At 40.3% G+C, this 22,276-nt stretch overlaps 2 protein-coding genes across 3 annotated transcripts; both read right to left on the reverse strand.

Annotated features, from left to right (window-relative positions):
• Nucleotides 1–206: 206 nt before the first annotated feature.
• Nucleotides 207–11,356, reverse strand: LOC116699489 (schwannomin-interacting protein 1). Of its 2 annotated transcripts, XM_032532106.1 has the most exons (8): nt 11,048–11,356; nt 10,394–10,639; nt 7,496–7,605; nt 3,449–3,566; nt 2,958–3,164; nt 2,436–2,559; nt 1,645–1,738; nt 207–1,503 (listed from the first exon to the last, which is right to left on the reverse strand). In XM_032532106.1, the coding sequence occupies exons 2-8, from the start codon at nt 10,628–10,630 to the stop codon at nt 1,452–1,454; spliced, it is 942 nt and encodes a 313-aa protein (XP_032387997.1). In that variant the 5' UTR covers nt 10,631–10,639; nt 11,048–11,356; the 3' UTR covers nt 207–1,451. The 2 variants fall into 2 exon arrangements, with proteins under 2 accessions (XP_032387997.1, XP_032387998.1); XM_032532107.1 differs by lacking the exons at nt 10,394–10,639; nt 11,048–11,356 and adding an exon at nt 9,258–9,522.
• An 8,130-nt stretch (nt 11,357–19,486) lies between these two features.
• LOC116699275 (leucine-rich repeat extensin-like protein 3) lies at nt 19,487–22,262 on the reverse strand. Its single transcript, XM_032531783.1, has 5 exons — nt 21,922–22,262; nt 21,439–21,579; nt 21,220–21,338; nt 20,273–20,908; nt 19,487–19,495 (listed from the first exon to the last, which is right to left on the reverse strand). Exons 2-5 carry the CDS (start codon nt 21,521–21,523, stop codon nt 19,487–19,489), a joined length of 849 nt encoding a protein of 282 aa, XP_032387674.1. The 5' UTR covers nt 21,524–21,579; nt 21,922–22,262.
• Nucleotides 22,263–22,276: the final 14 nt, after the last annotated feature.

The following is a 22,276-nucleotide window of genomic DNA, read 5'->3' on the forward strand; positions in this document are numbered from 1 at the left end:
AAAGTCACTTACATACAGTAAGTGTCAACTCAAGTGTGAATGAGCAGAGAAACTCCAGAATGCCCCTCTGTGGCTGAATATGGAAATAAGAGCATCTTCCCAAGCATTACTCACTTAATGAAACAATATTTCTGGTTTGAAAGTGAATAATGTAAACCTATGGAGAGAACATAAAATGAAAAATGACTCTCATGAAAACCAACCGACACACTTCAAACATTTATTACTGGAGTTTTGTTTTTACAATCATTATATAGTACATTTATCAATGAAGCATATATTAGAAAAAGAAAGTTTGATTTTGTGTTAAATAACATTCTTCAACAGCTGAGAGTGAAAACACAGCCAGACAACAAGGCATGTTCTTCATACTTTTAATAAAGTGTCTTTTAACATTTACATACAGTATGTCCATAAACCCTCTGAACAGATAAAATAGATATTTATTTAGGTTGAGATTTATTCATATATTTGATTTACGTTTACCCTTTTTTTTAGCATTAGTAAATTGAGCATACCAAAAATGACTGTATTTTTATTTTGGGGCTATCATGCCTCCAATTTAGCTTTTTCTATCCCTTTTGATTAATTGATGATTATTTAACCTACATCTTGTCATTTTGTCTTTTGTACTGAGTAAATAAAAGCATATAGTTGACAAATACAAATTTGTCTAATAAAGTTCAAAATGTTGTCCAGTAAAGCTCTAAATGCATCTTTAAAAGCAGGTGAAAAGTGGAGCAGCTATCAAATTACAAGACCTCTGTGAAGCTGCTGCAGCATTTTAACACCACTGTGAAGCTAAGCTGCAAATCAGCGCAGAGTGTTCACCATTTTCTATTGCAACAGCTCAGAGACTTTTATATTGAATTTGTTATTATATCTTTTTAACAGTGAATTCCATTGTGAAACAGAAAGAATGCGATGCTCCTACTGAAAGTGATGATAAACAGTGGAAAAGAGCAAATATGAACTGACTCATCTTGATTATTATAAAGACATAAGTTCAGTCAGGCTGGGCCCCTGGGAGTCATCCTCCTTTTTCGGATAATGGAGAAACAAGGCGTGCAGGCCTTCTCTTCCACCCAGCCTTAACATACATTAGTGTACCGTGCAAAATCATGGAGAGGTAAGTCGGGGTTAGGGGATGCCATTACAATGAGAGGATTCCCTTAATTCAATAAAATATAGCATGATAAATCATGCTGAGTGGAAGTGAAAAACCTGCACAAACTCAACTGTGTCCACACTGAAAGCAGCTCAGCTTCTTTTAGATGTCTTCTGTCCTTTGACAACATCCTGTGGTGCAATACATTATGTGGTGTGTGTGTGTGTGTGTACACTACATGGTTATTTTCAGCACAGATGGAGTTTCATTAGTAACACTGGTGACAGTCCATGGAGCGGGAAGTAAGAGGACGTGCATACGGACACACGTGTAGTCGGGGTGTTTATTTCGAGATGGCTTTCTCTGCTTGGTGTCGCTGATGGCTGTGAGCATGCCTGTCCCAACACAGAGAGGATGTACATTAGAACCAGCCCAGGACGTACAGTAAATGTTTAACATATGGGGTAGAAATGGCGAATTTGACAGATATTGCTAAAAACAAAGACAGAGAGAGGTGTGAGAACAGGGTGTTTCACCTGGTGAGGTCCTCTATGTCCACCAGCATGGCGTCTTGCTCCACGTGCAGCTCATCCCTCATTAACAGCAGCTGCACCAGCTCCTCATTTAGACCTGTGTTAGATTATGCATGTCATTAACTCTAAATAAGTCTAATGCATTGTTGAAGGTGTAGCTGTTTTGGTCAACAGAAAGATTTAGGAAGAGAGAAGGAGAATTTAGGAGCCGGGTCTGTGTATAAATATTAGAAAATGCCCACATTTTAAGTATACCTTTTTAAAGTTGATTGGTTGTTAAGTCTTTTGATATTTTGACCTCCATTGTATACTATAAAACTGTTTTAAAATCAGTAGACCGTTAATATAAGAGGATAACTGGATTCAAACTAACATAATTTCTCAATGGTATACTTCTTTGACAACTAACCCACCAGGCCACATACCAGACCTTAGTAGCATTATCAGCATTGTTAATGATATGCCTTGTTTTCAGGTTATTACATTTTTTTTATTAATATTACATATGGTGAAGGTCTGTGATCCTAAAGGTTTGTCAAACACTTCCAAACCATTGCTGTTATCCTTAGTTTTTAAAATTTGACCTAATTAAAATAAATGTTTTTTCACCTGCCAACAATGGTATGCAACTAAAATGAGAGGAAAGTAATGTTTGTGCGCGCGTGTGTGTGTGTGGTGTGTGTGTGTGTGTGTGTGTGTGTGTGTGTGTGTGTGTGTGTGTGCGTGTGTGTGCGTGTGTGCGTGTGTGTGCGTGTGTGCGTGTGCCCGCACGTGTGTGTGTGTGATTTACTCACTCTGAATCTGTGAGTGTAAGTCATTTGTGATGACTTGCAGCTGTCCCAGACTCATGTCCCTCATGTCCCCTCGCCTCAGATTCCTCTTCATCAAGCACTCGCTGATGTGGGGCAGATGGGGAAGCTGAGTATTTAAACACACACAGACAGAAAACTGCATGTTAAAAAATGTGCAAAATGGCTCATAATGTGATTAAAGACTAAAATGGTTTTATTCAATATTAGTCAAAGTAAACTGGATTAATGTGTCTGTCTTCTGCAAATGGGGTTTTCTTTAGGTCGCACACACACATCCTTACAAACCCTGACTGACCTTCTATTCAGGCAATGCAAGTCCCTTATTTCACTTTCATTTTGTTGTGCTTACGGTAACAGCAGTTATAGTAAATCATTCTATTATCACAGTTTTTTTCCCCTTAACGTACAGTAAGGATTTTTCCTTCTGGGATTTTCTCCTGAAAAAAAGCATGTTTCATTGAAGTGAAGAGTCAATCTGTATTTCTCTCTCTCTCACTGACTAACCAAGTCAGCCACAGGTGAACGTCTGTGCAGCTGGATTTTCCTCTCCACTTCCACCTGCATGCGGGCCATGGGTCGAGCCAAAGCTAGTGCCACCCTGGCCTCCTCCTGAAGCCTGCGCTGCACCCGCCAGAACCCGCCGCAGTCATCTAACGGGTCTGAGTCCTCCTCCGCCGTGTCCCGGTCCGATAACGATGAGCTCTGCTTGCTCTGGAGAGGAAGTAGCGCAAATGACATCATAATGTAACAACCAATTGTTCTCACGCGTGGTTATTCCAAAGAGCAACGAGAGTAGTGAAACAAGACAGAAACAAACATGGAACACACACACACACACACGCACACACACACACACACACACACACACACACACACACACACACACACACACACACACACACACACACACACACACACACACACACACACACACACACACACACACACACACACACACACACCAACAACACAGAGACTGTCTAAGCCGTGCATACCACAGGTGACAGCGGTGTGTCCAGACTGGTCTCTGTCCTACTGTCCTCAGCATCGCTGTCTTTGTCACTGCTGCTGTCATTAACAAAACACACCTGCAGGTTCACCCCACTCTGCAGGCTGAGAGGAAAAACACAAAGAGGGAGAGAATGTGAGAGTGTAAATGTTGATCTTTAGATATAGAGAAAATGTCTCCTGGCGCTATGACCAAGTCTTAAGGTCTTTGGCAGACACAATCAGCACAGCGATTTCAAACAATAAGAATCAGCACACCCCCTAACAGTCCCATCACCTGCATCAGAGCCGGGGCAAAGGCACGCTACCAGCCCAGCTCCTCGGGAGCACTTCTTGCCACCACACTGGACTGGCAGCTCCAAGTAAACCTAGGAAGGCAGCTTAAGTTCCCAAACATGGCAACCACTCCTCTCCACCCAGACAGGGTGTTAACTTCAGTCTACAAAGCAAGTTGTCCTGCAGGTACTTTTGTGTCCCCAGGGAACGCCAGATTGAAGAAACCAACAAGTGCAAAGGGCTAAATATGAAGGTCTTGTTACAGAGTGCTGGAGAGCCTGCTCTGAGCCAGTCAAAGTTGGATTTAGAGGCTTTGACCTCTCAAACTCCTTGGAGTAAAAGGACTGCAGTGCAGAAGAGCCTGCTGGAAAGGCATAACGATGGCTGTGGATCCAGAGGGTGGATCCTTGAAGCAGGGCCCCTCTTGGACATAAGTTGCGGGCTGATCACTTCCCTCTGAGTTAGGGTGTCTGATGATCAAAAACCTGAAACACCCCATAACCCCAGGTTCATCACTGATGCTGGGTCCAAGTACCATTACAAGCTATCCGCAACAAGACGATCCTAAGACATTTTACAAAATTGTGCTTATACAATTATGAAGAGAGGAGTGGGAAGTGGAAAGGCCCAGGAAACATTTGCACTTGACTTTCAAGCATTTACAAAATTTGAAAAATTAATAAAAACAAAAACACATAACTTAGACAATCATTGTAATTTCCACAAAAAAAAAAAAACTTTCATCAAAAGATTTGACAGCTCTCTATAATGCGCTGTGCATTGTGTGCCAGATTTCATTTTTGTACCTGCACAATGGAGGAAGGTCACTGCTGTGTTTTTGTTTTTGTTAACCTCAATGGCAAATGGGGACACTCACTCTCTTTTAACACACTGCATATTTAAAAAAGAGGACCCCTTTTTTCCAAAGATGCTCAACAAATGCTTGTGGGAATAATGCTGGGTGACCAATAGCAAAAACAATTTAGTGTCATAAAAAGACAGCAATACTAATAAGCTGATGCGGAATAATGTCAAGACTATTATTGCTGTTCAGTAAAACACATCCTTTTGGTATGTGAGTTTCATGATTTGGGTTCAGAAATCCTAATGCTATAGCATATAATGAAATGTTAGGATACAATGGTGTGCTTCAAACCTTGTAGCAACAGTTTAAAGTGAGATCATGTCACCTTTCAACATAAATGAGGTCTATAAAGAATGGTTTTCCGGGAAAGCTTGACTGGCCTGCACTGAGCCTTGCCCCCAACCTCATCAGGTATCTTGGGGATGAAATGGAGAATCAACTGCAATCCTGTGCTGGCCAACATCAGTGCCATACCTGACCTCTAATGCTCTAGTAGCTGATTAGGAGAAAATCCCTGCAGCTTGCTTCCAACATCTTGTAGGAAGCCTTCCCAGAAGAAGACTGGAGGCTGTTATAGCAGCATGTCAATGCCCATGGTTTTGGATGGATATGTTATACAATAACACTTGGTCAATGTTTTGGTGTCCAAACACTTTTGGCCAAGATGTGCATTGATGTCAGTAATGTCACAGTCTGTGACCTCAAATAGTAAAAACAAAAGGAATTGAGAGCTTACAATTGACTGAAAAAAATAAAATAACACCTGGCTCTTCAAAGCAGTTGCACCTCAACCTCAGCCTTTCCAGGAGCTCAAAACACCATTCATTCAATTCCAGATTATGACTGACTCTGACTGAAAGAACCTAACAACCCAAAGAGACCTCCCGACCTACACTGGGATAAGAACAATAACGTATACAACATCACAAACTGGACAGGGAGGTGTTGGAATTTCCACCCCAAACTAAAGTCCAGAGGGTGCAACTTCACCTCCAATGGAGGTCACATGACTCCAATTCCACCAATCACAGACAAGGTCTTAAATTAGGCATCACTTCTTCTTTCAGTGAATTTGGGCCACAGACACAACAGCACTTCCTCAAACAGCAGCCAGCATTAGGGGCGGCCCCGATGTCAATGTAAACGCCTCCTCTAAAGAACAAGTGCCAGAGAGTTACTGCAGGTCAGACCTGTCGTGAAAAGAAAGCAGAGAGCTTTGAAGGTGCAGTGGCTTTGGTTAACCAACTTGTGTCTGATGTAATGCAACTCTTTCCACTGTGTGTGTGGTGTGGTGTGTGTGTGTGTGTGGTGTGTGTGTGTGTGTGGTGTGTGGTTGTGTGTGTGTGTGTGTGTGTGTGTGGTGTAGTGTGTGCGCGCAAATGTGTGTGCGTCTAAAACCTCAATATACAAATGTGAAATATCAAATTACGTTGGACAATGGTTTCCTTTAGTTTCATTAAATATGTCATTTACTTAGTAATTTCACTTGTCATATAACATCAGGCAAAGGGACTGCCGATGAAAACCAGCCCACTTTCAGCTAACTCTGGTACATTTACACTCACATGTACTGTACATGTCGCTTTTTTCAAATAGAAATGATTATTATTATTATTATTATTATTATTATTATTATTATTATTATTATTATTATTTTATTGTTGTTGTTGTTATTTTTAATGTGCGTCTAATTCAATCTATATTGTCATCACTTCTGCAGTGAAATTTAGGATACACAATATTCCTAAAAAATCTATTTGTTGGGCAGTACAATAAAAACAGTAAGACAATGGAAGACCAATGCACACACGTGTGCAGTAGTATTGTGTGAAACACAAGAAGAAAAAAATGATGTATACAATTTTTAAAGGGAAAGCATTTATGTCCCATCGTGAGAATTTCTCCAAATCTGTGTGAAACTAGGGCATCCCTAACTTTCTGTCTCAGCTGTGATCACACACCAGAGGTTAACCACTGTGCCACCTCCTCTGCGCCTACTCTTTCCATACTTGAGTTTCTTTGTTCTGTTGCTGTAAATGTTGTTGTCCAATGTCAATTCCCTTCAGACTGACTAAACAGCCTTGTGACTTTCTGGGAAACCTTTCATCTCCTTTTGACGGTCTGTCCGATGTGTTAATCACTTGTTTTCTTCCTCTGTGTGTTGCTAAGTCTTTAAACACAGAGAGGATACATCCACTTATTTTCTAAACCTACTGTTATTGCACAACCTACTGCACTGTCTACTACCTGACTCACTGTTTCTAAATGGATTCCCACAAAGGACCCGCTGTCATTTACTGTTTTGCACCTATAAGCCAATCTAATCAGCTTTATCTTTTAGATTTATGTGTTTTGGGCTTTTAGTTGTTAGTTAATGAATAAAGTGAGCTGCTGAACAGCTCCATCTCCTGGCTGTTGAATAGCTGCTTATGTTTGCCATGTGGATAGCTCAAGCTGTTGCAGATGCTAAGAACAGTGAGTGAGTGAGTGAGTGATTTATATGCATGAATATACACAAGAGGGTTAGACTGGTATTGGTTTGCCAATAGGTGGGCTTTGTAATAATGAATGCCTTGTATAGGTGAGTCATGTGGTCTATATGAGGAGGTTCCTTATACAGGCGGCACATTAGGTCTACAGAACCTACAGTTAAGTTTTATGATCAGGGTTTTAAATAGATTATGCTTTCTGTGGATCAATAATTAATTAAATCTAGGGAGTATCTCATTGTTTCCCTGGCATCCATCAAAGAATAAATTATGGGAGAACGTCTAAAGATCTGACGTGTCAGCTGTCAGAAGCTAAAACACAAAATTATTGGTGCAGGCCTTCAAAATGCTTCATTGATCACACACCACACACACACACACACACACACACAATCTAAACCCACCGAGAGGATAGGCCATTCTTGCTGCAGCTGGTATAGATGACTGGCTCGTCGTCATAGAAACTGCCAAGGGCAAGTTTCTGCCTGATGCACTCCCTTTCATTCCTCTGGGCCTGCCAGAGACAAGAGAAAAATACATGAATGTAAAAAATGACAGTGCTGATGCTGCTGCTTTAGTTCCATCTCCGCTTGATTGACCAAGTGGGTTATATTTGTGAGAAGAAACATTAAGTGTAGTTTGCAATTTAAACTAAAGCTATAAATAAAGTCTATGGAGCTGGGGGGAAATATGGATTATGCAGGTAAGGTGGATTAAAAGAGTGTGGCAAATCAATCCAATTCCCTGTCTTTCACACATTAGGATAATCCAGCTGTGGGCTCATAATGTCATTATAATTGTAAAAATATGTTTACCACACTATCAAAACTTAGCTAAAAACGCAGTTATTCTTTGTTCTCTCCTACGCTACAAAAAAGAAGATTATTAGATTATAGGTGCAGCTATGTCTGTTAACACTCCTCTTTTTTCCTATTCTGTCAACAAATGATCAGTTATGAATGAATCTCGCTGATTTTATCCTCATTAACAGTGCCCAGACAACATTCTGTTTTAACATGGAGAGAAAGTATACTTTAGTTTTTTTTTCACCAGACCTAAAAAAGAAAATAAATATCTATACTGTTTTGAAGCATTTGTCCAATTTTTGTAAATGCCATGAACATAATTCTAACCAATAACAGCAATCAAGGCATTTTCTCTCCACTCTTATTTTTTCTTCTGGACCAGAAATGAAGATTTACTTAGTTTCTCATCTTCTAGTTTCACTGTCCTGAATTAATGTTGTCATCGTTCCTCTCTTCTTTTTGTTTGATTTCCTTTTATGTCCTTCCCTGGATCATTTATCATTATCAGTAGCTGCCATTAGATCTCTTGATCTCTCCAACTAGGCCTATGTATATTTATATTTTTCTATGTAATACAATATCTTTTTTTTAAATGTAGTAATTTGAGCTATATGAGTTTCTGTACACAAATCTATCTTTTTTTTCTTGAAATATACAACGAAAAGTTTCACCATGACATGATTTCCAATTCTGGCTCCATAAGTATTTTTATATTCTTGGATTGTTCCAAGTGCCCACATCTCCCAAGGCTGCCTACTACTCCATGTCTTTTTGCCTGTGACACACCGCCATTGAAAAACACCTCTAAAATTAGAGGTGTTTCTGTTATCAGTCAACATGTTCTCTCTCTCTCTCAAAAAACTCAAAACCTTTTTTTTTTGTCAACCATAATTAGATAAGGCTGGGATGTAAGAACATAAATCCCAGTCGATCGCCTTCACTCTTGCAACCAACGCTCTGCCTCCATCTCATCCATTTCAGATGTCCTCCTTAATAGCAGACAGTCTACGTCACACCAACAACCTATTTTACCCTCCTAGAAGAAAGTATGTAGTAAAGCAAAACTGTAAATGATGTCAAATCATCTTCATTCATGGAACAAAGCATGTTATGAGATTACACACATATCCGTTATATGAGAGATGACATGACTTCACTGAGGAGATGCAAAAAACAGAGATTAACAGGTAACGACCACATATTAACATCCCTATGCCACCTCACATATACACAGCCGCTCGTCCATTATGGCCGACTCATCTACAGCAGATAACCCATGACGACTACTTCCCTGTAGATATCATGTTACATATTCTACACCTTTAGAATCACTAATTCATACAAACACAACTCCACACACCTGGTAAACGCGTTTCTCCTGATGCACCATCCTTCAGCGCATCGTACTGAAACAGCCGCCCTGCCCTTCTCTACACTGCAGTGAAGCTAGACCCAGGAGACCCTTTCGTATATTGCAGCTCCGTGTAGGAGAGCGAGGGAGGGAGAAGAGAGCTGTTAGGGGAAGGAGGGGAGGCAGCAGAAAGAGGAGGGGGGGGGGATGTGGGAGCAGGAGAGGAAAGAGTGGGAAGAGACGGAAGCGCAGGAGGAGAGGGAGATGGAAGAGGGAGGGGAGAGACAGACCTGCTCAGTGCTGCCAGTGCTCTCCTGATCCGTTATCAGCGCCTCCCTCATCCTCACTTGCCTTCTTTCTTTCTCCTCACCTCTTCATCTTTCTTTTAATCAAAAGAAAGGAACAAATGGCAGCTGCTAGAAAGCTGTGTCCTGACAATAGCAGATGGACCTTAGATAGATTTACAGATACAGGGGCACATGATTGATGGTGTGGTGGGTTAAAAGCCACATAGCCTGATGAATGAGACTGCAACACTGTAAAAAAACCATTAAAAAGGCTGATCAATAATAGCTCCTCTAATGAACGTGAGCACTTTTTAGCAGCACTGACATTTTGTTTTGTCTCCCAAAGGAGTCTCATCCAGCCCCATCCCACATCCCAGATTCAAACGTGATGAGCCGTGAGAGAAACCAGGAAGGGTGTTTGTGCCCACACGTGCGAAAGAGAAACACAAATACACACACACAAAAAGCATGTAGACCACACAGTTCCCACAGTGCTGTGTCACAATGTAGCAGCAGGCTGATCACAAAGCGTAACATTTTTAGTCAATTTTCATCAGGATCAGAGGCAGACTATCCTCAGTATACACCATTAGGATAATCATGGACAGTATAGTAACCAGATGTGTATAACCTCATATTGCAAATGCTGTCATGTACATTTTCTTTTATGTAATCAACTTTGCTTCTTGCTACTGGAGAATGTTTGAGTTTTTATCATTTGTCTGAGAACTGTAATTTGTATAGAAACCTGGACTTTTGCCAAATCTCTGAAAGATACAGTGGAATTTATCAGATCAAATGGTCTCTGAGGGAATAATTCAGTGCTTGTGTGGCTCAGACAGAAAGAAAGTCACTCACAGAGATGCTGGACAGTCTGGTTCTCCCTCCACTGTAACAGTCTTCTGCCTGTGGTGCAAAGATATACTGGAGTTCCTCGGCCCAACTGCGGCTGTTTACCATGCAGCCTCTTCCTCCTCTCTGGTGTTGTGTGTTGCCAGCGTCTCCACAGTCCTCCCACCAGTGGCCTGTTGTAGCCTTTCTAATGAACACCTGTCCCTCCTCTTCCTCATCCATGTCCACATCATAATCCCCCATAAAGACAAACTGTATGGAGAGGGTGGAGCAAAAGTCAGAGTTGGGGGAGGGATTAGGTGCCCTGGCTGGGAATATAGCCACAGATGGACTGAAGATATTCAAAAATGGGACACAGATTACTGACTGGAATCAACAGCTTGAATGCTTGCTGTGTCAATCTTGATAAAAAAAAAAATATCTTTGTGTCCTGTGATCATACAAACAATAACATAAATAGCCATATTCGTTGTCATAATATTTCCCATGTAGATGCCATGTTCCTAAACCTTTTCATTTAGTCTCTGTGAACAAAAGTCACAAAACATATTCTGTAAAACATACTGAACACAAATACATAGCATGGTCCATCCTAAATACTAAATACTGGTAAAATAAAAAGTCAAATTATATTTAGCGCATGCTGTAGATAGGACTTACCTTCAGTGTAAAGTGCAGAGTTATCAAGATACTTGAAATAAAAATTCAATTCAATAATAACAAAACAGAGATAAGCACAGCGTTGCATAACAGGACAATATATTCTCCCATGATGGACAGGCGATGACCACCAAAGGATGGATTTTTTAGTATTTCTTGCTCCTCTTCATAAAAGTTGTTATCCCTGGCTCAGTGTTCCATAATTCCAGTCGACAAATGCAAAAGAAAGGGAATAGGAAAAAATACAGACGTGAGCCCTTGCTTTCAAAGACCACCATTGCCTGTTTCTGTTGTCACGTGTGGCTTCGTTTCAGTGGTGTGTAGATTTGTGTGCGTGTGTGTGTGTCTCCATCGTCACGAGGTGCCCAGAGGAGAGAGTACCATGTGGAAATATATAGGAACAGACAGAATGGGGTGTGTGTGCACGCTGTACATAGGCACAAGGGGGATTCATATAAAATAACTAGAAGCAAAATAAGCTCGAGACATGGCAAAGATTTGAAGAAATCCAACCTTAACCAGGTAAAATTATTCTTCCTTCAGCTGCAGTACACAGTGTGATATTACATAAAATCAACCTTGTAACAGATCGTTTAATAACATTTCCTGAAACTGTAGCTACATTTCTCAACTGAAGGGTTAACCATTTTGTCAAAACTCCACAAACGTCTTGCAAAATGAAACACTGCTATCCATTCTCTCTTCTCAAACCGATTCTTTGATTACTTTATTTAAAACATTCCTCTATTTGCCTTCCTCTTACTCCGTTGTCCATGATGCTTGCATTTTTGTAATTTTCCAGGTGAAAAGATAATGCAATTAATTACTTTTTGCAAACATGGGATTTAGAATGTCTATGACAATTGAATTGTTCTGAGGGTTTGGCAGTCCAGCGTCTTATACATGAGCTTCAAGTTCTTGGAATTGTGAACGACAACCAATCTGAACTGGCGGTGCACAAATCTACCTCAGATGTGATCCACCACTTCCCATAATACTCAGAAAGTGACTTAATTTACTTCACCGCGAGCAATTGAGCATGACACGTCATAACAGACCAGCAACAGCGCAATTGTGACTCTCATTAGATACTGCCAGTTGCAGCATAGAGTAAATATCATGCAATCCATTGCTCCGGTTCATTTCAGGGTTGATATGGCTTTAAAGTTTCTAAGGCAGCCTTAGCATAAAAACTGAGTTGTTCTCACTACCACGATGTACAGTTAGGTATTAGTAACAATGTACTTATTGTTGGCAACCTGGAAATATAGAGGCCTTTAGAGTTAGCAGAAGTTGCTTCCCCCAGGGGTTGGTGCCATCATATTAGGTAATGGTAATAAAGATTGTACAGATTGTACAATCTGTAAATTGTTTGTAGATAGCTTGGTCTTTACAGTGGTTGCGTCAGGTGTAGCAGTAGTGGCATTACCAGGGGCAGGTGCCATCATATTCATGGATAGTAATAGCAATAGCAATATGCACTGCTCGGATTGTAATTGGAAAGAGACTGTTGCGTGACGCTTATGACGAGTCACGCTCCAGGGCTTCAAAGGGACTGGAAGTTTCCAAGGCTGCTGAGCAGGCTCAGGGGGTAATAGGTAGAAGCAGGTGTTCTGGCAGATCTTCTCAACATGGGGCAGGTGAATTTAAATGGAGTCTTCAACCAACTTAATGGCAACAGGTAATTTCTATCCTGAAAACAAGAATAAACAAAAATCTTAGCTGATAAGAGTTTAGCATTTGTAAAAAAGTTGGGTTCAACTCACTTTAACAGCTTAATAAACTGGAGCTGCATTCATTGATATTTTGTTTTGCAATACCATAACTTTTACTTAAAATGCCTTCCATCTTCTAATCCAATCCAATCCAATCCACTTTATTTGTATAGCACATTTTACAAACACAAAGTTACCAAAGTGCTGCACAGAAAACTCAAACATACAAAACAATTAATGTAAAATATGGTAAAAACTAAATAAGAGCATCTGGTTTAAAAAGTTAAAAAAAATAGATAAAAATACTAAATACTAAAATACAATAAAACAGTAAGAGCCATCAGAGGACCACACAACTCACATGGAGTTAAAAGCCAAAGAATAAAAATGTGTCTTAAGACGAGACTTAAAACACTCAACTGTTGGGGCTGTTCGGACATGGGGGGGCAGAGCGTTCCAGAGTCTAGGTCCAGCCACAGAAAAGGCCCTGTCCCCCCGAGTTTTAAGTCTCGTCTTTGGGACCACAAGCCATTTGGGACCATAATGGCTTATACATTGTTCTAATGAATTATAGATTATAATTAAATTGTATGTAAAGCTCTTAGCCAGTTGTTAGAGTATCACATTGCAGCCATCATAGGAAACAACCAAAATGAGGCCCAGAGCATTTTGCCATATTGAATGGCCACATGTTTCAGACACCTGGATCAAAGGTAGGAAACATGCATTGCCTGAAGGGAGGGAAAAAAAGGCCATTATTGGCCATATTTGGCCAACCACTCATGCGTCTACAGCTTTAACCAACTGACATTGTACAAGCTTGGTTGTGTTACAAAACAACCAACAATGTCGAGCTGCAAGCCAGCAGCTCCAGGTCCCGTGGCTTTTAACTTCATCTCACTTTGCCCACAGCGCAGGGAAGAATTCAAGCACCTCCATGCTGCTTCATCTGCCATGTTGACCACCAGCTGGGATGTCTGCTTCAAAATCCCTTTAGGAGTTAAAGAGTTCAGATACAAAGTTCATACTGGCCATATCACCTTTGTTTGAGTGCCATGTTGCATTTACATAATATCGAGTTAAGCACTTTTCCACTGAAGAGAATTCTTCCTGGCCTAACACTGTGCTGCACGTTGATTTGACCTGCGTCTCCTTCCATCTTTACCTGCCATACTGGAGATGCAAGCTCAGAGCATACAAAAAACACTTTGAAGCAGAACAACTGAGTCACAGGTTTCAATGCTGGGCACGTATAGCACCAGGTAATCAACCAGTCAGGTGCAACTTCAATTTAATTTATAGAATCAAATCATATCAAAAGTAATTCCCCCAAGAGCAAGCAATTAGTGTGACAGTGGAGAGGAAAAACTCCCTTTTAGGAAGAAACCTCAGCCAGACCCAGGCTCTTGGCAGGCGGTGTCTGACGGTGCCAGTTGGGGGTGTGATGCACAGCGGCAATAACAGTCACAATAAAAGTAATGGAACCGTGACTACAAATGGTAGTAGTTCATGTCATAGCAGGGCAGTGCAGGGCGTTACAGCGTGTACCTTGGCATAGCAGAGCATAGGTGGACACAGCGGGATGCAGCAGGGTTCAGCAGGACACTGCAGGCCTCACAGAGCGTAGCAGGGAGTGCAGCAGGATCACGGCAACAGCTGCAACCAAGATCTTGTTGCCAGCCTAATCCAAGAAATACAGTGTTCATGGAAAATCATCATACCCTTAAAAAATACTTTTTGCCACATTACACCTTGGAAATTAAATCTAACTATATCCTGAGGTAATAACACATTAAACCGCTTAACATCAAAGTGACAACATTTTGAAACATTTTGACAATTAATCAAATGTAATTAGTAAAATACCTGGTTTGGATTAGTGATCAGCCCCTTAGAGTGATAACATCATTACTTGGATACAACCAGTTAATTTCCAGATCACACACCATGCTAACTGCCGCCCACCTAACATCAATTGTAGTGATTTTGCAAGGCAACGCAAAGAACACACCATTGTTGGAAAGGTGCTTTCAAAAGGGCTCCGGGATAAAGTTGTGGAAAAGAGCAAGTTAGGAGAAAGATACAAAAACATTTCAGAGGCTTTAACCAGCCCTTGGAGTATCTTGTAGAGCATTATGAAGTGGAAAGCTTATGGCACCACCAGCACCTTGTCTATATTGGGCCGCCCCTTCAAACTGGATGACCAAGACAGGAGGACAATCAAGCTATCAAGAGGCCAATGGCAACTGTTGAAGGATTTACAAGTTTGAAAAAGGGCCACACAGAGGCTTGTTTGTGCTTTGCGAGGAAACATACGTAAAGGTTCTAATGCCATGTGGAAAAAGATTTTATGTTCAGATGAGACCAAGATTGAACGCTTTGGACTGATTTGCGTTATGTTTGGTGAAAACCAAACACAGCACACCACCCAAAACACACCATACCTAGTGTGAAGCACGGTGGTGGCAACATTATGTTGTGGGGGTGTTTCTCTTCAGCAAGGACTGGGCAATTGGTCACGGCTGAAGGGAAAATGGATGTTGCCAAGAACACTGAAATTCTTGAGGAAAACCTGCGGCCCTCTGCTAGACAGCTGAACTTGGGCAGGTGGTTCACCTTCCAGCACGACAACGACCCTAAACACACCGCCAAAAAAAAAAAAACTATGCAGTGGCTTAAGGCTAAGAAGGTGAACGTCCTTGAGTGGCCAAGTCAGAGCCCTGAGATAAATCCAATTGAAAATTGGTGGATGGACAGCAGTCAATTGTCAATGATTTTCTAAAGAATTTTTCTGGGCTAAAACAAAGGACTCTGCTGAGTAAACTTCCCAGAACTAGGTTAGGAACAATCATTTCTGGGACAGGACACACACAAGTAGAAAGGGAGAGGAGAGAGCAGCTCAGTGTACCCAAAAAGGAAGGAAGGAAAGGAAATCCCAAGGGGTCTAGAACTATAACAGCCTAACAGAGACAAGGAGAGGTGCCAGGTCAGGATAGAACTCTCCCCAGCTGGACCGGGCTGTACTGGCCAACCTCACTCTACTTTTATGATATGGTAGATGAATCTGATTACTAGGACGATAAGCAGGTGCGCCTGGCTAGGCGGACGCTGCAATTCCTCACTCCCTAACTATAAGCGTTAGCAAAGAGGAGGGTTTTCAGGTTATTCCTATGTGGTGACATGTCTGCCCCCGGAGCCCAAACTGGAAGATGGTTCCACAGGAGAAGAACCCGATAGCTGAATGTTCTGGCTCCCAACTTACTTTTAGAGACTCAAGGAACCAAAAGAAGCTCTGAATTCTGGGAGTGTAGTGCTCTAGTGGCACAATCTATACAAATAAATTTGTCATGAGTTTCCTGTTTATATTAAACGTATTGCTTTTAGTGTAGACATCTTTCTCAGGAGATCACTTAAGTCCAGTAGATTAAAAAATAATTATAGCTACTTCTAATGTGTATCAAACAATTCCGTCAGCTCTTTGGTCAGTTATTCTTCTGGATCCAATGTTGGGGAAGGGTGACAATGCACAAAAATACAGCATGTACAGTGTTGGAAATGCAGTGGTGCCCTTCATCATTTCAGAGAAATGAAGTTTCTAGAAGCCAGGCATCACTAGGCCTCCGCTAAATTGATTTTGAAATATAACTGAAAAAGAATATAACATTTAAAGCTGAATTTGTATCACTTTTAAATAGTCCTCCTTGTCTAAAAGCACCCGAGGTCACATAGTTCTGAAAAACTGGGCCAGACTTCCTCCCTTAAACTCCCTAGTTTCTCCACACTATTGGCCCCTGGGGCAAGTGAAAAACAGTTAGGGACTTTGTCATCTTTTGGTAATTATATTTCTAACCCTACCAAGTCCTTCAATGAAGAAGGTGCACAAGGCTACAATCTTGACTGAATGTTAAGAACGATTATCAAAACCAGAGGCTTTTCAGATGCCAACAATCATCAATTTCATAAGTGAAAGGGTTGATTCTGCACAATTCTGTATTAAAAATAGCTCCGTTGCTCAATAGTAAAGCATTTTAATATCTGTACACCTCATGTACAGAGAGCAACATGATCATTTCTGGGGAAGGTGAGGGTTAACATATAACGTATAAAGAACTGAAAGGCTCACTCATCCAAACAATGTATAAGGGTGCAGCAGGGTAGCCTGAAAAAAGCAGAAGATGAGGAAATTGAAGGTTAACTTGTTGAAGTTGATCCATTTTCTTTGTAATTTGTGTAGTCAATCTGGCTCAGGAGTTAGATAATAGGAATGCCAGGATATAGAGGAAAAGGAGAATGGACATCCTGTCCTTTATAGCAATCAGTTTGTTGTAGCAGTAGGTGTTTCTGGCTCAGGAGTTGGATAGTTGGGATTGAAAGAATGGAGGGGGCTATACAGGATAGTAGGGATTAAGGATATTTGTGAGAGTGGACATGGTGTCCTTGAGGGAGAGCCATTGGTGGTGTCATCTCAGCCTCAGGAGTTACATATTGGGGATTGAAACGATAGTAAGGGTTGAAAGGATTTTTGTGAGAGTGGTGGTGATGGTGGTGTCCTTCGGGGAGAGCCACTGGCGGTGTCATCTCGTGACAAGGATTAAGGATTTTTGAAAGAGAGCTCAAATTTTCTCAACTATCTGATGACACAGTTCTTTTTTTTAAAGGATAAACAACAAATTGAAAACTCAATCAAAGAAATACAATCCTTCTTGCTGGCATCAGGTTTAAGACGTAACATTTCAAAGTGTGTAATTCTGTGTCTGTATAACACTGATGAAACACGTGTGATATACCAGTGACAAATAGTATTAAATAGATTGGAATTCATATCTCTAAAGATCTAAAGGAACGACAAGAAAAGAATTTTAAGTCCAAAATACAACAAATTAAAAACATATTCAATATGTTGCTTCAGAGAGATCTGTCCATGTTATGTATTCTGAGTAAAGCGGATGGCATTTCGAGATTTATTTATCCTACCCAATCGGCTGGGAGGAGGCCTCGGGAAAGACCCAGGACTAGGTGGAGAACCTGGCCTGGGAACGCCTCGGGATCCCCCAGTTGGAGCTGGTTAATGTGGCTCGGGAAAGGGAAGTTTGGGGTCCTGCTGGAGCTGCTCCCCCCGCAACCCGATGCTGGATAAGCGGATGAAGATATATAGATGGATGGATGGATTGATGGATGGATGGATGAATGGAATCTCTGTTTATCCATCAATCCCTCTGTAAAGAAATAAATGACATTTCAATTAATTCTATTTGGAAAAACAAATGCCACCGTTTAAAAAAGGAATTTTTAGCAGCCCCAAGAAATGCAGGTGGCATGTAAATATAAGACTTTATGGATGTGAACAGTTAAAATTAAATTAAGTTACCGCGAAAGCTATCTGAATTTCACCAGCAGGTGCTCAATGCTGCAAAATTATGCTTTATACATATTTTTTCTTCTCACAGAACTATTATTTGGTGTTCATAACCAGAAAGAATAAATCTTTATATATACACACAACATTGGGTTGATAAGAATATTATTTTTATTGCAGACTTACAAAATTATTTCTTCTAAATCACTTCTTAATTATGAGGACTTTCTTAGGTCTAAAATCTTTCCTATCACCTACAAAAAATACTAAATGGTAACAAATGCTAGACCTAGTGGAATTCTTCAAATAACAAATGTCACTCTAAGAGACAAGAATTGGATCTGGCTTTCTTGGTTGATGGAATAAATATTAAAAGTCATAAATGTACAAATAAACATAAGGAATTACTTCCACAGCAAAAGGAAAAATCACTCCACGGGGGGAATTTGTTTGGAACTCTTTATATTCTAACATACACTGGGAATCCACATAGCTTCCACCATACAAATTATTTATCCCCAATAAATTGAAAGAATTACAATTCAAAATACTACACAATATTTATCCTCCTTACAAATTTATTTCACGATTTGCAGCTGTGGGTAGTAAATGTGAATTTTGTATTGTATTGAAGAAGAAACTATTATACATCTATTCTGTGAGTGTCGGTTTTCTGTGGAGTTCTGGGAAAAAAAATTGATAATTATCTAAATATTAAAAAAAAAATCAAATTAAAATTGGAAGCAAAATACGTTATTGCTAAAACAAAATACATAGGATAGTTAACCTACTAATTCTACAAGGGAAGTGTCATACCCATAAAGCAAAATTTGCTAAATCTCGGCCAGCTTTTACTCACTTCAGAATTTAATTTCTGAACTTTTGAACCTATCCAAATTATTAACACTTGTGTTGTCTCCAGTCAAAATTGAAAATTAACACTTTTGAGTGTTTTTTATGTTTAACTTTAAATTTTGGTCCCTTTTTTAAACACTTGACATTTCACTGTGTCACTTCTGACATTTAACACTAAATTAACTAGTTTTACAGTTACTTGCGGAATTTATGGTCAATAAACCTCATTTATAGGAAATAATACCTAATGTTTGAGTTAGAAAAGCAGAAATTAGACTAAAATTAAAGGAAAGTATGTTGATGGATAATCACAGACTAGAACATCAACTTTTACTCAGTACTATTTCAAAACTTCTATTCTTTTTTCAAATGCTATAAAATTGAATCAGGCATCCTAAAATTAATATAAGCATAGAGTTGTACTTGCCAAAGAGCATTGTGTGGAATCAATCAGGTTACTTTGGGTAGTTACAATTGGGTAGTTAAAAAGAACATTGATATAGGAAAACGGGTCTATTTGACCTGAGGAAAACACAATGATTAATGTAATGTTTATAAAATCCAGTCCTTTCACATCTGCTAAACTGAGTTTAGAAACCTGAAACATAGAACCAAGTCCTTCAGTAAAACTCGCGCACACGCACAATGCCATTACCCCGATTAAATGTTTGTTAAGCCGATAAGACAAACTAGGAGATTCAGATGCGATCAATTTCATATTGAAAGGTTACATTGTAAGTCATCAAAATGTTACGTATAAGAGGAAAAGCTCAGTTGGTCAAGAGTAAAGCCTTTTAATAACATCTGTTACTTATGTAGACAGTGCCCCAATTTCTGGGTAGTTGAGCAATAACAAAATATAAATTGAGGGTCATTTATTCAAACTTATCAAAAGGGTATTGGTGAGAATGGACATGTGGCCCTTCAGGGCCATCAGTTTTTTTTCATTGTAGTAGTCGGATATTGAGTATTGAAAGGAAAGTATGGATTGAAAGGATGCTTTTGAGAGACAACATGGTGTCCTTCAGGGAGAGCTGGTGGTGTCATTTCTAGCTCAGGTGCTGGATATTGGGGAAAGAAAGGATAGAAGGGATTGAAAGGATATTGGCAATCTAAAGGATATTCGGGAGAGTGATGGCGTCCTTCAGGAAGAGTCATTGGTGGTGTCGTTTCTGGCTCAGGAGTTGGATATTGGGGATTGAAAGGATAGTAGGGATTTAAAGGATATTGGCAATCTAAAGGATATTCGGGAGAGTGATGGCGTCCTTCAGGAAGAGTCATTGGTGGTGTCATCTCAGCCTCAGGAGTTGGATATTGGGGATAGTAGGGATGGAAAGGATATTTGAGAATGTGGTGATGATGGTGGTGTCCTTTAGGGAGACCCACTGCTGGTGTCATCTCAGATTCTGGAGTTGGATATTGGGGATTGACAGGATAGTAGGGATTGAAAGAATATTGGCGATTGAAAGGATATTTGTGAGAGGGGTGATGACGGTGGGGTCCTTCAGGGAGAGCCACTGGTGGTGTCATCTCAGATTCAGGAGTTGGATATTGGGGATTGAAAGGATAGTAGGGATTGAAATATTGGTGATCAAAAGGATATTTGTGTGAGGGATGATGGTTTTGTCCTTCAGGGAGAGCCACTGGTGGTGTCATCTCAGCCTTAGGAGTTGGATATTGGGGATTGAAAGGATAGTAGGCCTTGAAAGGATATTGGGGATCGAAAGGATATTTGAGAGAGTGATGGTGTCCTTCAGTGAGAAGGATAGTTGTTGTTGTTGGTGGTGGTGGTGGTGGTGGTGTTGTTGTTTCTGGCTCAAGAATTGGATCTTGGGGACCAAAAGGATATTGGGGTTGAGGAGGGGCTGGAGGTTTGGGACACCAGAGTGAGACTGGACGTCCCTGCCAACGCATAGGAAGCACATAACTTCCATCCTTGGAGAAAAAAAACAAAAACAACACAGAATAACAACAGTGTATAAGTTTGCTTGAGTCAATTACATCTTTAGTATATAAAAAAAGGTTGTTTCATGTTACACTGTATTATACACGACAACATGCACTAAAAAACACTGGAACCATCTAATGGCATTTTTGTATGAATCACTTATCAAAATAGTTGCAAATGTCAATAATTTCAGCCCTTGTTACACCATAGTTGTTAGTTTTACGTTGCCAGGATTAGCCACTGATTGTCAAACTCTCCATTCTGGAGTACAGCAACAGTTAGCATTAAAAAGTATTACCTTTTGAACCATGTTGCAGCCATCATAGGGAACCAGTATGACAAGCCCAAAAGAGTTCCTCTGCATGGTGTAGCCACAGTTGGAAGGAACTTGGGACAGAGGTAATGGAGGTGCATCTGCTGTGGGGGATGAACATATCATTGAGAATATACAAAAATTAATGGGAATACCTACATTGTATATTTTTAATTAGGCTTTAGATTTTATAATTAGAATGACCTTGTTCCACAGCAAACTGTGAAGCTCCTGGTCCCACTGCTCTGAACCTTAACTGGTCCCAACCACACTGCAACGAGGGCGACATGCGCTTCCATTCTGCTTCTCTGGATCTACCATTTTGTGTTCGTCCTTTCACCCAGCCTGAAAGGGGACACTGATTATTTTACATTGCAACTTCAAATGTTCTACTCCAGTTTCTATGTTTTGTCTTGTTTCAGAAAATGAATCAGACCACCCTTTCACCTAAGCAACACTGATAATATAGGTACAGTCTATACATTGGAATAGAAGTGATTTTTCTTTACACATTGTATAGGTAACTCAACTGGGATATTTTATTTATTTAAAATCACTTTTTTGATGTATGCATTTCAGATGCAACCAGACGTTTTCTTCTTTGTGATTTTTACTGTGTTGTACTGTTTTGTATTTCTCAATTCAGTCAGAAACTGAACACTTCAATACATGAAAGTTAATGTTTACCTGCAAATTCTGCTTGATATTCAGCATCCTCCTCCCAGAAGTGTTTGAGGTTGACTTGCTTGTCCTGTCTATGACTTGTGGCCAAGACCTGACCCTTTCTCAAAAACTCTCCCAAACACAATTTGCCCCTCTTTGAAACCTATCCTTCTGGCTTTATCGGCTTTTTTTTGCCACTCTGTTTCCGTCAGTCGATTACAGTCTACTGTTTGCTCCAAATAACACATCAGAATAACAGCTGCAATCAAGTAAACAGTAGCGCTTTTCCCTTTTCCTTCATACAACATTCTGTGGCACATGACTCCTAGAAATGAGGCAAGCTGATGGATTGTACGCTGCCACAACTTCTTAAGCTGGA

The sequence above is a fragment of the Etheostoma spectabile genome, chromosome 12 (assembly GCF_008692095.1).
Source record: "Etheostoma spectabile isolate EspeVRDwgs_2016 chromosome 12, UIUC_Espe_1.0, whole genome shotgun sequence".
NCBI lineage: Eukaryota > Metazoa > Chordata > Actinopteri > Perciformes > Percidae > Etheostoma > Etheostoma spectabile.

Coding starts and splice junctions, on each gene's coding strand:
- LOC116699489 (XM_032532106.1), bottom strand. CDS start 10,630: ATGGGGGATTATGATGTGGACATGGATGAGGAAGAGGAGGGACAGGTG. Junction 7,606..10,393: donor CCAGACTGTCCAGCATCTCT/GTGAGTGACTTT, acceptor TGTCTCTGGCAG/GCCCAGAGGAATGAAAGGGA. Junction 1,739..2,435: donor CTTACACTCACAGATTCAGA/GTGAGTAAATCA, acceptor AATCTAACACAG/GTCTAAATGAGGAGCTGGTG.
- LOC116699275 (XM_032531783.1), bottom strand. CDS start 21,523: ATGTCGCCCTCGTTGCAGTGTGGTTGGGACCAGTTAAGGTTCAGAGCA. Junction 21,339..21,438: donor ACAGTTTGCTGTGGAACAAG/GTCATTCTAATT, acceptor CATCCCCCACAG/CAGATGCACCTCCATTACCT. Junction 20,909..21,219: donor GCTGCAACATGGTTCAAAAG/GTAATACTTTTT, acceptor TTTTTCTCCAAG/GATGGAAGTTATGTGCTTCC.